A 13,266-nucleotide genomic window follows, 5' to 3' on the forward strand; every position below is an offset into this window, starting at 1 on the left:
CACTTTGGATCTCAAGTCGGGCTACTGGCAAGTGGCCATGACAGAAAGCGCCAAAGAAAAAACGGCAGTGACGACACCAGTGGGGTTATTCCAGTTCCGTAAAATGCCCTTTGGTCTGGTAAACGCAGGAGCTACTTTCCAAAGGCTGATGGAACGGGTACTGAGGGACCTCCAGGGGAAGAACTGTTTCGTCTACATCGACGATATCATTATTTACTCCCCAACCCCAGAACAACACGTCAAGGATTTAAGGGAGGTGTTTGCCAAGCTCCACTCTGCAAATCTCACCTTGAACATCAATAAGTGTCACTTCCTTAAAGACCAGCTGAAGTTCCTGGGGCACATAGTGTCTGGACAAGGCGTGGAAATTGATCCAGGCAAAACGGCAGCCATCGCCAACTACCCCACTCCTCATAACCTACAGACCCTGCAGCGGTTTCTAGGACTTACTGGCTGGTATCATAAGTTCATACCCCGTTTTGCTGACATCGCCTCACCTTTGAATCAGCTGAAGAAAAAGGGAGTCCCATGGGAATGGACTGAGGCCTGTCAGAGCAGTATGGAGCTACTGAAAGAGGTGTTACAACGGTTTCCCATTCTTAACCAACCAGACCCGGCTCTACCTTTTCAAGTCCATACTGATGCCAGCAACGTGGGCCTGGGGGCCGTTTTGATACAAAGCGCCTCAGAGGGTGACCAGGTGATTGCCTATGCATCCCGTGCCCTCAGGGGGGCAGAACTGAACTATTCGACATCGGAGAAAGAGTGCCTAGCGGTGGTCTGGGCGGTCGAGAAATGGAAACATTACCTGGAAGGGGTGGAATTTGAGGTCTACACCGATCATGCCGCCCTTACCTGGGTTTTTAATTGTCCGAAGACCTCATCCAGATTGACCCGCTGGACTATCCGACTCCAGGAGTTCAGGTTCAGGGTCAAGTACCGCAAGGGCTGTGTGAACTTGGTGCCTGACGCACTCTCTCGAGCCGTCACTCCTGCTCAGGCGGTGGTGGCAACCTATGTGGCTGCAAAAGCATCAGATGGTCCGCCCTGTCTTCCTTCATCCCTTGATGAAATTGCTCTGGCCCAACACCACGATGCTGGTGTGAGTGACATACTCAAGGCAATGAAAACCTCCATCGCAAGGCCAGACAGAATTTCATTTGAAGAAATCAATGGAGTGGTGTACCGCATAGTTCCACTCAAGGACCAAGGAACTAAGGTACAGTTGGTAGTCCCAAACAAGCTCACAGAGAGCTTTCTACAATACTACCACGACAATCCACTGGGAGGACATATGGGACGTCTCCAGGGCTCCAGACTAACTTTTTCACAGGTAGCACTGGTGCCACCTACCTTTTCATTTGGTAGCGCCACCACAAATTAGGTAGCACCATTTTTTTCTTTGTATAGCGTGGTATTAATACATGATCTTATCATGCCCCCACATCGGGCGCCATTTATTTATGTAGTGGTTTCCACCATTAAAGGTTTGAATCATAAAACCCCCTACAAAGGTCACTGTGTAAAAAACAGCAACCTACCTGGTTATACTTCAAAACACTGTAGATGGTTTCAACCCACCACAAAGTCACTCAGTCAATAAAGGCAATATTTATATTCCACACACAGAAAGTCAGTTTAAGGTTTTGTGTTGAAAATGAAATGCAGTCCAAACCTTTTGGATTAATAAAGTGACAATTTGTACAATATCTCCATTACCATTATCCAAATGAATTCCTTATTATAATATTTCTACATTTTGGAAAAAATCTTTTGCAATGTGAAATGCCACCAAATTCTTAATCCTTTTCCTTGTCTTTATGGGCCAACTTGTGAAAGCTGCATGCTTTTATTGTGAAGGCAAAAGTTTCTGAATGCTCTCAGAGCCTGCATATCTCCGCGTGCTGAAAATAGCTGATCTACAAGCTCACAATGCGTCGCCCCGCGACACGTTGTGAGCTTGTAGATCAGCTATTTTCAGCACGGAACACAAAGAATAAATCAGGCATCAGTGCTCTTCACTCACTGGGAGGGAGATTAATGTATTTTGTTGGCCGATCAGCATGTATGGACCTATGGTATGGACACATAGGCTACCTCCTCGATGCAAACATAACAAGCTTTGGAAGCTATTTTTCGTGGCACATGTTTAATCAAACAACACGTTTACTAAGTTTCACTCAGTGTTTGGGTCGGGAGTCGGCTGTCTGTGTAGATCATGACTGATCATCATGCAGTTAGATATGCGCGCTGCGCGCTCCAGTGAAATTGTACAGCTGAGAAAGATTAGTTAATTTGTGTCGGATAAGCTGCGTTCAGACCTGAATATATATTCGCCTCGGTTCGTCCAGTTTGTACCACGGCAGGTCGCGCCGCGCCCGTTTGCGCAATTCTCGTCTTTGAATTGACTTTGAATGTAATCGCGCCGCTCTGACCATCCAAGTCTGAAGGGCTTATTTGTGGGTTTTCGTGAACGATCGTTCTTTGAACACTGGGCGTCAGGCGAACGTCCAATGTTTTCAATCAATGGAACGGGCAAGCACTGCGGGATGTTTTTTTTCCCTCCACTCATCCTTCCAGCAAGTCGCACCTGTGCGACCTCATTCAATTTTAAGTATCACCCTTGATAAATTAAGTCGCATATGCGACCTAATAGGTCGCACGCTGGAGCCCTGAACGTCTCAAAACCCTCCTCCGTATCCTGGAGGTGGCATGGTGGCCATCCATCCGCCAAGATGTCTGGAGTCACGTCAAGGCATGTCTTGTGTGTCAAAAGTATAAGCCGGAGAATACAAAGCCTGCAGGCTTACTTCAGTCCACCCAAGTGGACCGTCCGGGAGAGATGCTAGGAGTGGATTTCATGGGCCCACTGCCCAGGAGCAAGAAAGGGAACATCTTTCTGCTGGAGGTGGTGGACTACTACACAAAGTGGGTTGAACTTTTCCCTCTAAGAGACAGCAAAACCAACCGGCTGTGTAAAGTCTTGACAGAGGAGATCTTCACCAGATGGGGGGTCCCCAAATATCTAGTATCTGATAGAGGCCCCCAATTCACCAGCCAGCTGGTTAAAGATCTTTGCAAAAGGTGGGGGGTCATTCAGAAACTCACTACAAGCTATCACCCACAGACTAATCTCACTGAAAGGGTGAACCGAACCCTCAAAACGATGATGGCCTCATTCGTTGGAGAGAACCACAAGGACTGGGACAGGTGGCTGCCGGAATTCCGCTATGCAATTAACACCGCAAGGCATGAGTCCACCGGCAGAACTCCAGCAGAACTGGCAATGGGGAGGACTCTACAAGGGCCACTGGAAAGGCTCATTGAGGGAGCTCCTAAGCCCCAGGATCCAGGCTACTCTCTTTTCGAAAGACAACACAAAATGGCACAGGAAGTGGCCAGGGGAGTGGGAGTTGCAAAAGCCAGGCAAGCCAAATACTACAATGCCCACAGGAGAAGTGCACATTTCCTGGTGGGTGATTTGGTCTGGGTCAGAGCGCATCCACTTTCCAGGGCCATAGACAGCTACTCATCCAAGCTAGCACCCAAGTGGTCAGGGCCAGCAAGAGTGATGAGAAAGTTAGGTCCGATTAACTACAAGGTTAAATGGGAAGATTCAACCGACAAAGAAGATAATGTAAATGTGGTAAATCTCAAACCTTTCTTTGGCTCTCAGCCCCAGGTACCTAGGGCTGGGGGCGGGGATCTATGTGACACTGCCACATAAAATGTGAAATGTGAAACAATGTATTTCTTGGCCTGGTATGAGTATGAAAGAAAATTAAACATACTGGGGGAATAACAGGGGAATATGTTTGTTAAACCAAGGTTGAATATTTAACACTGAAATGTAGTGTACGGATATACAAGATAATGTGTTGTGTGTAATTGAACCATGGTCATCAATCTGTGGACAAATGACAAGGTTTGATCACAAGGGGAGCTGTGGGGAAATGTGTGTGAGCAATATTTCCAGGAAAGCTACAAAAGACCAGGAAGTGAGGCGCCGAGCCTGGGTTCCATTTTGGGCAGTAAGGAGAGAGTTTGGTGTTGCTAGTTTTCTTTGCCAAACACACTCTTTTAAAGGCCAATACTATGCCAATTCAGAGGTAAAACGCAAAAAATGCCGGTCTGACCGAAGAACTTTACCAAGGGAAGGAAATAAAGTTTGGTAGGGCAGCTTCTGAGGCTTGGAGCTCTGTCAAACAAACAGAGCTGGTGAACAAAGGACCCAGTGGACCACGCCCCGACTTAAAGGTTGGGTGAGCAGCATATACTTTTTCATTTTTCCGGTAAGCAAGGCATTGCCTTTTTGTTTCGTACGTTTTTTGGACTGTCTAAATTGAACAGAAGAGGATCTACAGCGGTTGGATTACTCTGGATACTCTGATTACTTTTTGGGGATTACTTTTGGAACACTGACTTTGGGGCACCTTTAAAGGGACATTGCAGGGGATAATTTGAAGGGACTGGAACATTTAATTTACATTTTGAAGGGATTGATTGCCCAGTTTGTATGATTTTGGTTTGATTCTATCTGTAACATTATAAAGACCAGCCATTTCACCTAAAAGGAAATAGTTTTGCGTTTTCCTTGTGCTCTATATTACTGTTCATTTCCAGTATCAAGATTTACTGTCGCAGGTACAGGACCTTTATTTCTTTATTTTATTTTATATAACTCAGACTTATACGCCAATAGGCCTGATTGTTATAACCTGTGCTGCGAGGGGCATTTTATCTATGTATCTGTGTTGGAGCGTCTCAGTAAGGCTATACGGTTGCAGAGTTCATGTGCAACGTCATGCTGGCTAAAGTAACGTTGTTGAGTACAAATACTAACCACAAGAATACTGAGTACAAATACTAACCACAAGGATACTGAGTACCACTAACCACAAGAATACTGAGTACAAATACTAACCACAAGGATACTGAGTACTACTAACCACAAGAATACTGAGTACAAATACTAACCACAAGAATACTGAGTACTACTAACCACAAGAATACTGAGTACAAATACTAACCACAAGGATACTGAGTACCACTAACCACAAGAATACTGAGTACAAATACTAACCACAAGGATACTGAGTACTACTAACCACAAGAATACTGAGTACAAATACTAACCACAAGGATACTGAGTACTACTAACCACAAGAATACTGAGTACAAATACTAACCACAAGGATACTGAGTACAAATACTAACCACAAGAATACTGAGTACTACTAACCACAATAATATTAAGTACAAATACTAACCACAAGGATACTGAGCTGGTAATTACAAATAGTGTGATAATAATCCCAAAGTCCTTAAGTAATCCCAAAGTCCTTAACGACTATCGGCCGGTTGCCTTGACAACACTGTTAATAAAAAAGCTTGGAGCACATTATCTTAAATAACCTCCTTAGTAATGTGCAACATGAAATGGACCCCTTGCAATTTGCATATAGAAAGGGGAGGGGCACTGATGACGCTCTTCTTCTTATGCTTAATAAGATCTACTACCATCTAGATAAACCTCAAAAGAAACGATATGCTCGGGTACTCTTTGTAGACTTTAACTCCTCTGCGTTTAACACAATGAGACCTCATATTTTGATGAGGAAACTGTTTGATATGGATGTTAACACCAATATCATCAGGTGGGTGTAGTCATTCCTGACTGAGCGGTAAACATGTCAAGGTAAATAAAGCAATATCTCTCCCCATTACGACCAACACGGGGGCTCCGCAAGGGAGCGTGATTTCACCGGTGTTGTTCACGCTGTACACAAGCGACTGTAGGAGTGAGTCAGACAACACCTGTATTGTTAAATTCGCAGACGACACAGCTATTGTTGGTCTGATTGAGGATGATGAGATACGCTATCGAAGAACAGTGGATGAGCGGTTGGTGCAGGAGTAACTTCCTTCAGCTGAATATCAAAAAAACTAAGGAGGTCATATTTGACTTTAGGACTGGTGCTCATGCAAACCAGGAAATAGTCATTGGTGGGGATGGGGTAGTGATTGTGGAGGAATACAAGTACTTGGGTACAACGATTGATTCCAAGCTGACATGGAATTCCAACACTCATTCCATCTATAAGAAAGGTCAGCAGAGGCTGCAGTATAACGTGGAAAGAAATGTTATGGCACTTTTCCATCGATCCTTTGTGGAGAGTGCATTGACATTTTGTTTTGTTTCCTGGTATGGCTCATTATCATTGGTTAATAAGAACAAACTCCATCAAATCATCAACGTGTCCAGAAAAATAGCTGGGGTACGATTTGAGAGTATGACTTCAATGTATGAGACCCGGGTACTCAGGAAGGGGAAAGCTATTACTAGAGAAAATACACTCCCGTTACACAGCCAATACCATCTTTTACCATCAAGGCGACGGTACATGGCACCTTCTCTGCAGGCTAGGGCCTCAAGATCGTTTGTTCCTATAAGTATAGGACTTATGAACAAGCAGGCCCCATCTCAGTTCCGTGCTTAACGTGTGATGTGATGCCTCTTGGAACTACGACTGTTGGCATTGTTTCTTTATTGTCAATGTACTGTGTGATCTCTTTGTTTGTATATGTTTTCTGTATCCTGATGACTGCTGTGCACAAAACAAATTTCCGAAAGGACAAATAAAGTATCTATCTATAATTCTGCGATCCCACACCTGCTGGCGAGAGAATAAGGGAAACCTATAAGGGCAAAAAGCATTAGAACTTTCCATTGGATGAATTACCTGGTTCCGAAGGCTCCCCTGGTGGTGGTGGCGCCCCCCGGCGGAGAGTTGAGGCTGTCCCGCGGGTTGGGCGACCTGTCCGGGCGGTGGTTCATGTGCTGCAGGATGGAGCTGAGTTCCGTGATGACAGTGTTTTTGGGGTCGGGCGTGCCGGGCGGGCTGCGCAGCTCGGGGGGCTGCTGGTCCCCCCAAAGCTTGGACGACGTCCTCGGAGCGCTGCCGCCGGGCGTCCGCGGGGGGTCCGAGGACGAGGGCTGCGATCCGGGGGGAGGCGGGGGAGGTGCCTGGGAAGGGGGGGATTATTACACATTTAGACCTGAGGCCGGTTCGAAGAAAAAAGAGTTTTCTAAATCCTAACAGTTTTCGGAAAAACCTATGTTTCTATGTCAGTGGTGCTCAACCTTTTTCACGTCAAGGACCCCTGGAATTATCTGTATTTCGCCATCTGAAAATATGTTGTTCCAGGAACCCCCCAGAAGCAAAGATTTGAATTAATTATTATTGTCTAATCGCAACTTTGCATAAGTACAATTCCGTGGTATTTGTACTTTACTTCTACTCCATCTACAAGTGAGTTTGTAGATTTTTTCAAAAGATTTGTATACAATTTATACATTTGAAAACATAATTTTTCTTTTAATCTTCTATATTGCAATCTTCTATATTGCAGTATTGTTACTTTTTTTTTTTTTTTTTTTTTTTTATACTACTGGTCAGAATCATTTCCACACAGCCAATCTACATGTATTTTGTTCATGAAGGCTAAAGGCCAAACAGAATTATTGTTTTGTTTACGAAGCCTGAAGGCAAAACAGAATTATTATGATTCTGAAATAGAATAATAATGTTCCATTACTGTCCGACGACAGAAACACCATCAAGTGGCCGATTGCCAACCATTCGAGTGACAATAATGACACGCACAAAACGTCCTACAATTTACAATTTAGGCATTTGCAGACACTCTTAACCCTGTAACACCCGGATTAATTTCTACTTGCAGCAAGCAGCAAGCGGAACCGCAGCACCATGACCCTGCAGAACCATTGCCCACCACTCCTGAATGAACTGTCTGGTGCTGGGACTCTGGTGCAACGCGGTGAGAAGGTGAGAGCACAGGAGACAACCCACAGAGCCTAGTCCCTCCATGCGCCAGAAGTGTACCTCCCAGCCCTGGCAGAGTAGTTCTGGAGTAGTTCCAACGGATTGTGTGCCCCTGGTTTTTCCCTAGTGGGACTGATTGAGGGTAGCTACTGGGACGTAAGTCGGGACTTGATCACTCCCGGCTGGGTCGCCAGAGTGAGTGTTGAGAGACCCGAAACCCCGTTGACCTCAGGATACATCACTGAGGATACGTCCCAGGTGCATCCATGCGATGTTTTTTAGTTATACTTGCAAAAAAGAGATTTCAACCTTACTACTACTTTTTACTACTAGGACTTATCAGAGGAAATTATGTAAAAAAAAGAATTATGCACATTTATAATAATTATTAAAATAATATAAATTTGGGGGATATCTTTCACAATAATAAATAAAACATGTTCTAGACATTCTTTCACAAAAAAACATATATTACAGTTATTTTACTTACTTTTATCAGGGTTAAAGGTCAAAGGCCATAGGTTAAAATAAATTCAAAATTGTACTATTGTGTAAATTTGTGCCTCTGGGGGGGTATTTATATGCAAATATCATGACCAATGGAATTGCAAGACTAAACAATGAACATCAATGATGAATTCCATGCTAGAAGGCTTCCTTACCTTTTGTTGCAGTTGTTAGGTCCGCACCAAAGTGGTCCAGGTGTTATTTTGTGCAAAAACACATTATTGGCTATTTCCCCTACCCCACCATAAGCCCTGAATGGTTTTAGTGCTAATTCGCATTTCCATTGCTCGAAAATCTTTTTTTTATTTTTTTTATAAATCCTCTCTTCATAATGTCAACAGTATGTTTAGCATGATGACACTTTACTGCATAGTAATCACGTTGCCATGTGTTCCAGCCGCAAAGTGTGAAGTCTCGTCTATCGCGAGATCTCGCGAGACTTTGTGAGCTCCATGCAAGTGGATGGAGCTCATGAAGTCTCGAAAGTTTCGAAAGGACACCTGGACCACTTTGGTGCCGACCTAACAACTGCAGTTTACGGTAAGAAAGCCTTCTAGCATGGAATTCTCCTTTAATCCAGAGCGATTTACAATAAGCAAAAGCAACACATGGTAATACATAAAATACAAACATAAAATACATACTGTACATAAAAACCACACCCTTGTGAAGTGAGGGGCGCTAATATATTAATAATTAATAATAATAATAATAATAATAATACAACTTTATTTGTATAGCACCTAAAGTGAAAAGGGGGCAGGTATTTATAAGAATGTATTCTTCTTTCTGCTCCTTTTCGTCATAGGTGTATCAGATACTGTATGAAAGACAAATGAATTATGAAAGACATTAATTTGTTATCTATTATGATTTGTACTGTATTGTGTTACACTATGTGCGAAATAAAAATGAATTAAATGAAATGAAACCTTTCATGACATGAAATGCAGCTCAAAGTGCTTTTAGTCTAACTCATGTTGATTAGGTGATGTAATGGAGTCCTGTACCTGCCTGTAGACCTTCTCGCAATTTGGTGTTGGGGGAATTTCTCACTTGAACTGAGTCAATGGGTCCCTAGACATGAAAAATCAACGAGGTGCTCGTCCGCCATAGTGCCACGAATGGCGCAATGGCCACATCAAATATGGCCGCCATCGGCTATGATGAAAATACAACTTTTTTGTTTCTGGGTGTATTTGCAAATGTACTACCTCCATCCTGACTAATTCAGGTATGTGGAATTCATTTCTGATAGTATTTTAACCATTGTGGGTGATATTGACCTTGAAAGGTCATGGTCAAGGTCATTTTTGCCGAAGACCTTGGCTATAACCTGGCCATTGTTAGGAGTAAGAACAGGTGCAATAAGTCTAATGCAACTAATTGTGACATTTTCAATTCATTTCTGATACTATTTTGACCATTAAGGATCATCTTGTCATTGAGATATCAATATAAATGTTTTTATAAAATAATTCAATTCCGATTTTTGTCATTACTGTCACTTTTATTGTATTTTTTCCACAATTTGTTTTATTTATAACAAGACATGAACCTAAAAATATAACAATTATAAATGTCCCCCATAAAATCTAAACAAAAAAAAACAGTGCACCATTGTGTGCATGCAAGTTAGTGTGATGGGTTTTTACTTATTACATGAGGGGTTTTCCATGGCAAAATATTATGCATGGAACTCCATCAGCACAGCAGCCACATCGTCAAGTGTCACTTCCCTGCACACTTGCATACTGTGAGCAAACTGGGTGGTAAGGGCTTCAGACATTTTGATGGCAGGAGTGTACCAAAGTGCTCCTCCCATCCATGTTCCATTGGCTCTAGTCTTGACTTGGGTTCCTTTGCTGTCTCAAGCAGGTGGCAAGCCCTATGCACCAGAAAGCACCTCGTTGGATGTGACCTCTGATCACACTACTTGTGGGAGGGAGAGCATCAATTTCAGCACTGGCACTGGTATAGCTTTCCACCCTGAGGTCATCAAATGTCTCAGCAGTTGTACTTGACCTGGCCCCCGTCCAGACACGCACCAAGTACTTCTCTGCCAACGCTGCATCTTGTTCTGTAAAGGTGTCAGTTAGTTAAATATTTTACTGGGTCAGAAGCCATAGCTGCATGTTTGGTCCCCACCTTGCTCATGCAGTCTTCTCCAGTCAGGATATGTGCCTTGATCACTGTCTTTGCTAGTGGTGGTCCAAGACGAGAGACTGCTTGATGCAGTGGAAGCATGCACAGCTTCTCACCAGTGCAATACTGCTGCCAGATCTCCTTCAACCCCAGTGATTGGACGTATGGGGTGTAGTGTAGCAGTAACAGGTGTCTGTATGACAACTCTCTTGCTCTGCTTCACTCGAACAGCCCACTCCACATGCACCACCAATCTGGTGTCAGCCTCCTCAATCCAGTTCAAGAGGTCTGGGAACTCTTGCTGGGAGCACCTCATCATCACAGACAACAAAGCTGACAATGATGGTAGCATTACCAAATTTGCCATAGACTTGATGGCACACCATATCCCGAACTAGCAGCTGGAGATTCCGTTTGTTTTCCTCAGACACCCAGCATTTGTCAAGTTGCTGAGGGATAGTCTCTGTTCATGCCAGCAATGTCGATTCCTGTTCTTGAATCTGTGCCGCCGCATGCGCACCCCTTCCTTTAGAGACAACTCAATGTAAGAATCGAGTATGATATGGATGAACTCTGGGATGATGTTGACCTGATGGTATTGAAGACAGCACCTAAAGTAGGGAATTGTGCTAGTGGCATCTGCTGCATTTTCGCCATGAAGTCTACTACAACATGAGTGGCAAGAGTAGACTTTGGACTCCATTGGGTGAGATCAAGTTCAGGCTCAATCTCACTGGCAGGTTTTGACTTGTCGACATGAGCTGGAAGGTCACCATCAAGCAGCGGAAATGCTGAGAGCACATCATGAGTAAGTATCTCCTGGATATTCATGCCCCGCTCCTTAGCAATGTCCATACTCCTATGTGCCTCGGCTATGTATTTGGACGAAACTAACTTCTACTCCTTCAGAATGGTTGTTGGTGTCTTCTGTGGTTGCTCGTTGAAATGAAGTATCTTCCGCTTTGGTATGGTTGTGCTCAATGTCTTGGTCTTCCCAACTAACATTTCCTGTCTGTATGAGCAGTACACACGCTCCCCATTTTTAGACAGTTTAGCAAGCGTGCAGCGACCCCTCGGTCAACAGCCTGCTTTGTGAGCAGATTGTGCAGTGTCACAGGCACATTGACCGCTATCGAGTATGGATTCTGACGCTCTAGCACAAAGTCCATCAGCTTCGCCACATTACGATTGAATGTAAGGCTCAGTGCATGTGGGAGATGGCATTCTGTGTCTTTCATGGTGTGGTTGTTGGTGAGAATGTTGGGGACATTGGTGATTGACCCAATCTTGTGGAACAAGAAATTCTGCCACAGAATTTGCATTGTGTGTGGCTCCTACTACATAGTGACCAACTGGACCCTTTGACACTCACTGAATGGTCTGCTCGACCTTCATGTCACCTCCTACAGCGCAGAACCAGCCTGGGTGATCCTGAACAACTCAATGGCCTACAGAGAAGCGCCGGTAGAGCTCAGGATGTGTGAACTCTAGAACCTTTATTTGTTCAAGATACCATGAGCCATGCCAGGTACTTTATGCAGTCACATTCTGCAAAGATTGGCATAGAGTCGTTGATAGTAGCCACATGTAGATTCCAGTTTCCATCTCTTTTGGAGACTACAGCATTCTTGATGATCCAGCCAAACTCCAAAGAATTGGCATGCCGATGTGGCTGCCGTGTTGCTGGAGTCTCATGCATGTAAAACCCAACACATAAAAGTGTTATTTTATTTTGTGTTATTATTTTGTTTGTATAAAACATTTATTTTCTGCATACTTATATTCTAATTAAAGCACTCAATTAAAATAAAAGTTAAAGAGGGACATTTAGAATTGTTATATTTGTATGTTCATGTATTTTGATATAATAAATAAGACAAATGATTACGAGAAATACAATAAAAGTGAAAGTAAAGACAAAAATCGTAATTGAGTTATTGAATAAAAATATTTATATTGATACCTCAATGATAAGATGATCCTTAATGGTCAAAACAATATCAGAAATGAATTATAAATGTCAGAATTAGTTGAAATAGACTTATTGCACTTATTTTTACTCCTAACAATGGCCAATGTCTTTGGAATAGCTAAATGACCTTGACCATGACCTTTCAAGGTCAATATCACCCACAATGATTAAAATAGTATCAGAAATGAATTCCACATGCCTCAATTAGTCAGAATGGAGGTATTACATGTGCAAATACACCCAGAAACAAAAAAGTTGTATTTTCATCATAGCCGATGGTGGCCATATTTGATGTGGCCATTGCGCCATTCGTGGCACTATGGCGGACGAGCACCTCGTTGATTTTTCATGTCTAGGGACACATTGACTCAGTTCAAGTGAGAAATTCCCCCAACACCAAATTGCGAGAAGGTCTACAGGCAGGTACAGGACTAGATGGAAAACAAACGGTGCCAACACAAACATTAACGCCATTAACAATAAAGTGACATACATATGATGTAAACAACACTTATGACGTGAATGCGTTTGATAAACAAACTTTGAACTAAAGACAAACATTAAACCTGTGTATAGGAGGGGCTAGCGCCCCTCAAAAATAGTCATCAAGAATCATACGTACGCTAAGAACCGTAAAGAACAGTGGAATATCTATGTAAAATAATATCTATATAATGAAACCATGCGTATACACTATAGAGTGCTTTGTCTACATAAATTCCTATATCTAAGTTACATAAGGTGAGCCTTTGCATATGCCTGCAAGGTCGCCGAGGCTAGGGCAGGTGCTATGGC

The 13,266-nt window shown here is 43.2% G+C and overlaps 1 protein-coding gene across 1 annotated transcript in view; it reads right to left on the minus strand.

Moving 5' to 3' along the window:
- The window catches only part of shank2b (SH3 and multiple ankyrin repeat domains 2b), a gene marked incomplete at both ends in the record, with an annotated part of 198,263 nt that overhangs the window by 17,778 nt on the left and 167,219 nt on the right, over positions 1–13,266 (minus strand). Inside the window, 1 exon segment of the mRNA XM_079496376.1 lies at positions 6,744–7,027. Coding sequence (XP_079352502.1) covers positions 6,744–7,027 — 284 coding nt within the window.

The sequence above is a fragment of the Electrona antarctica genome, assembly GCF_951216825.1.
Source record: "Electrona antarctica genome assembly, chromosome: 3".
NCBI classification, from domain to species: domain Eukaryota; kingdom Metazoa; phylum Chordata; class Actinopteri; order Myctophiformes; family Myctophidae; genus Electrona; species Electrona antarctica.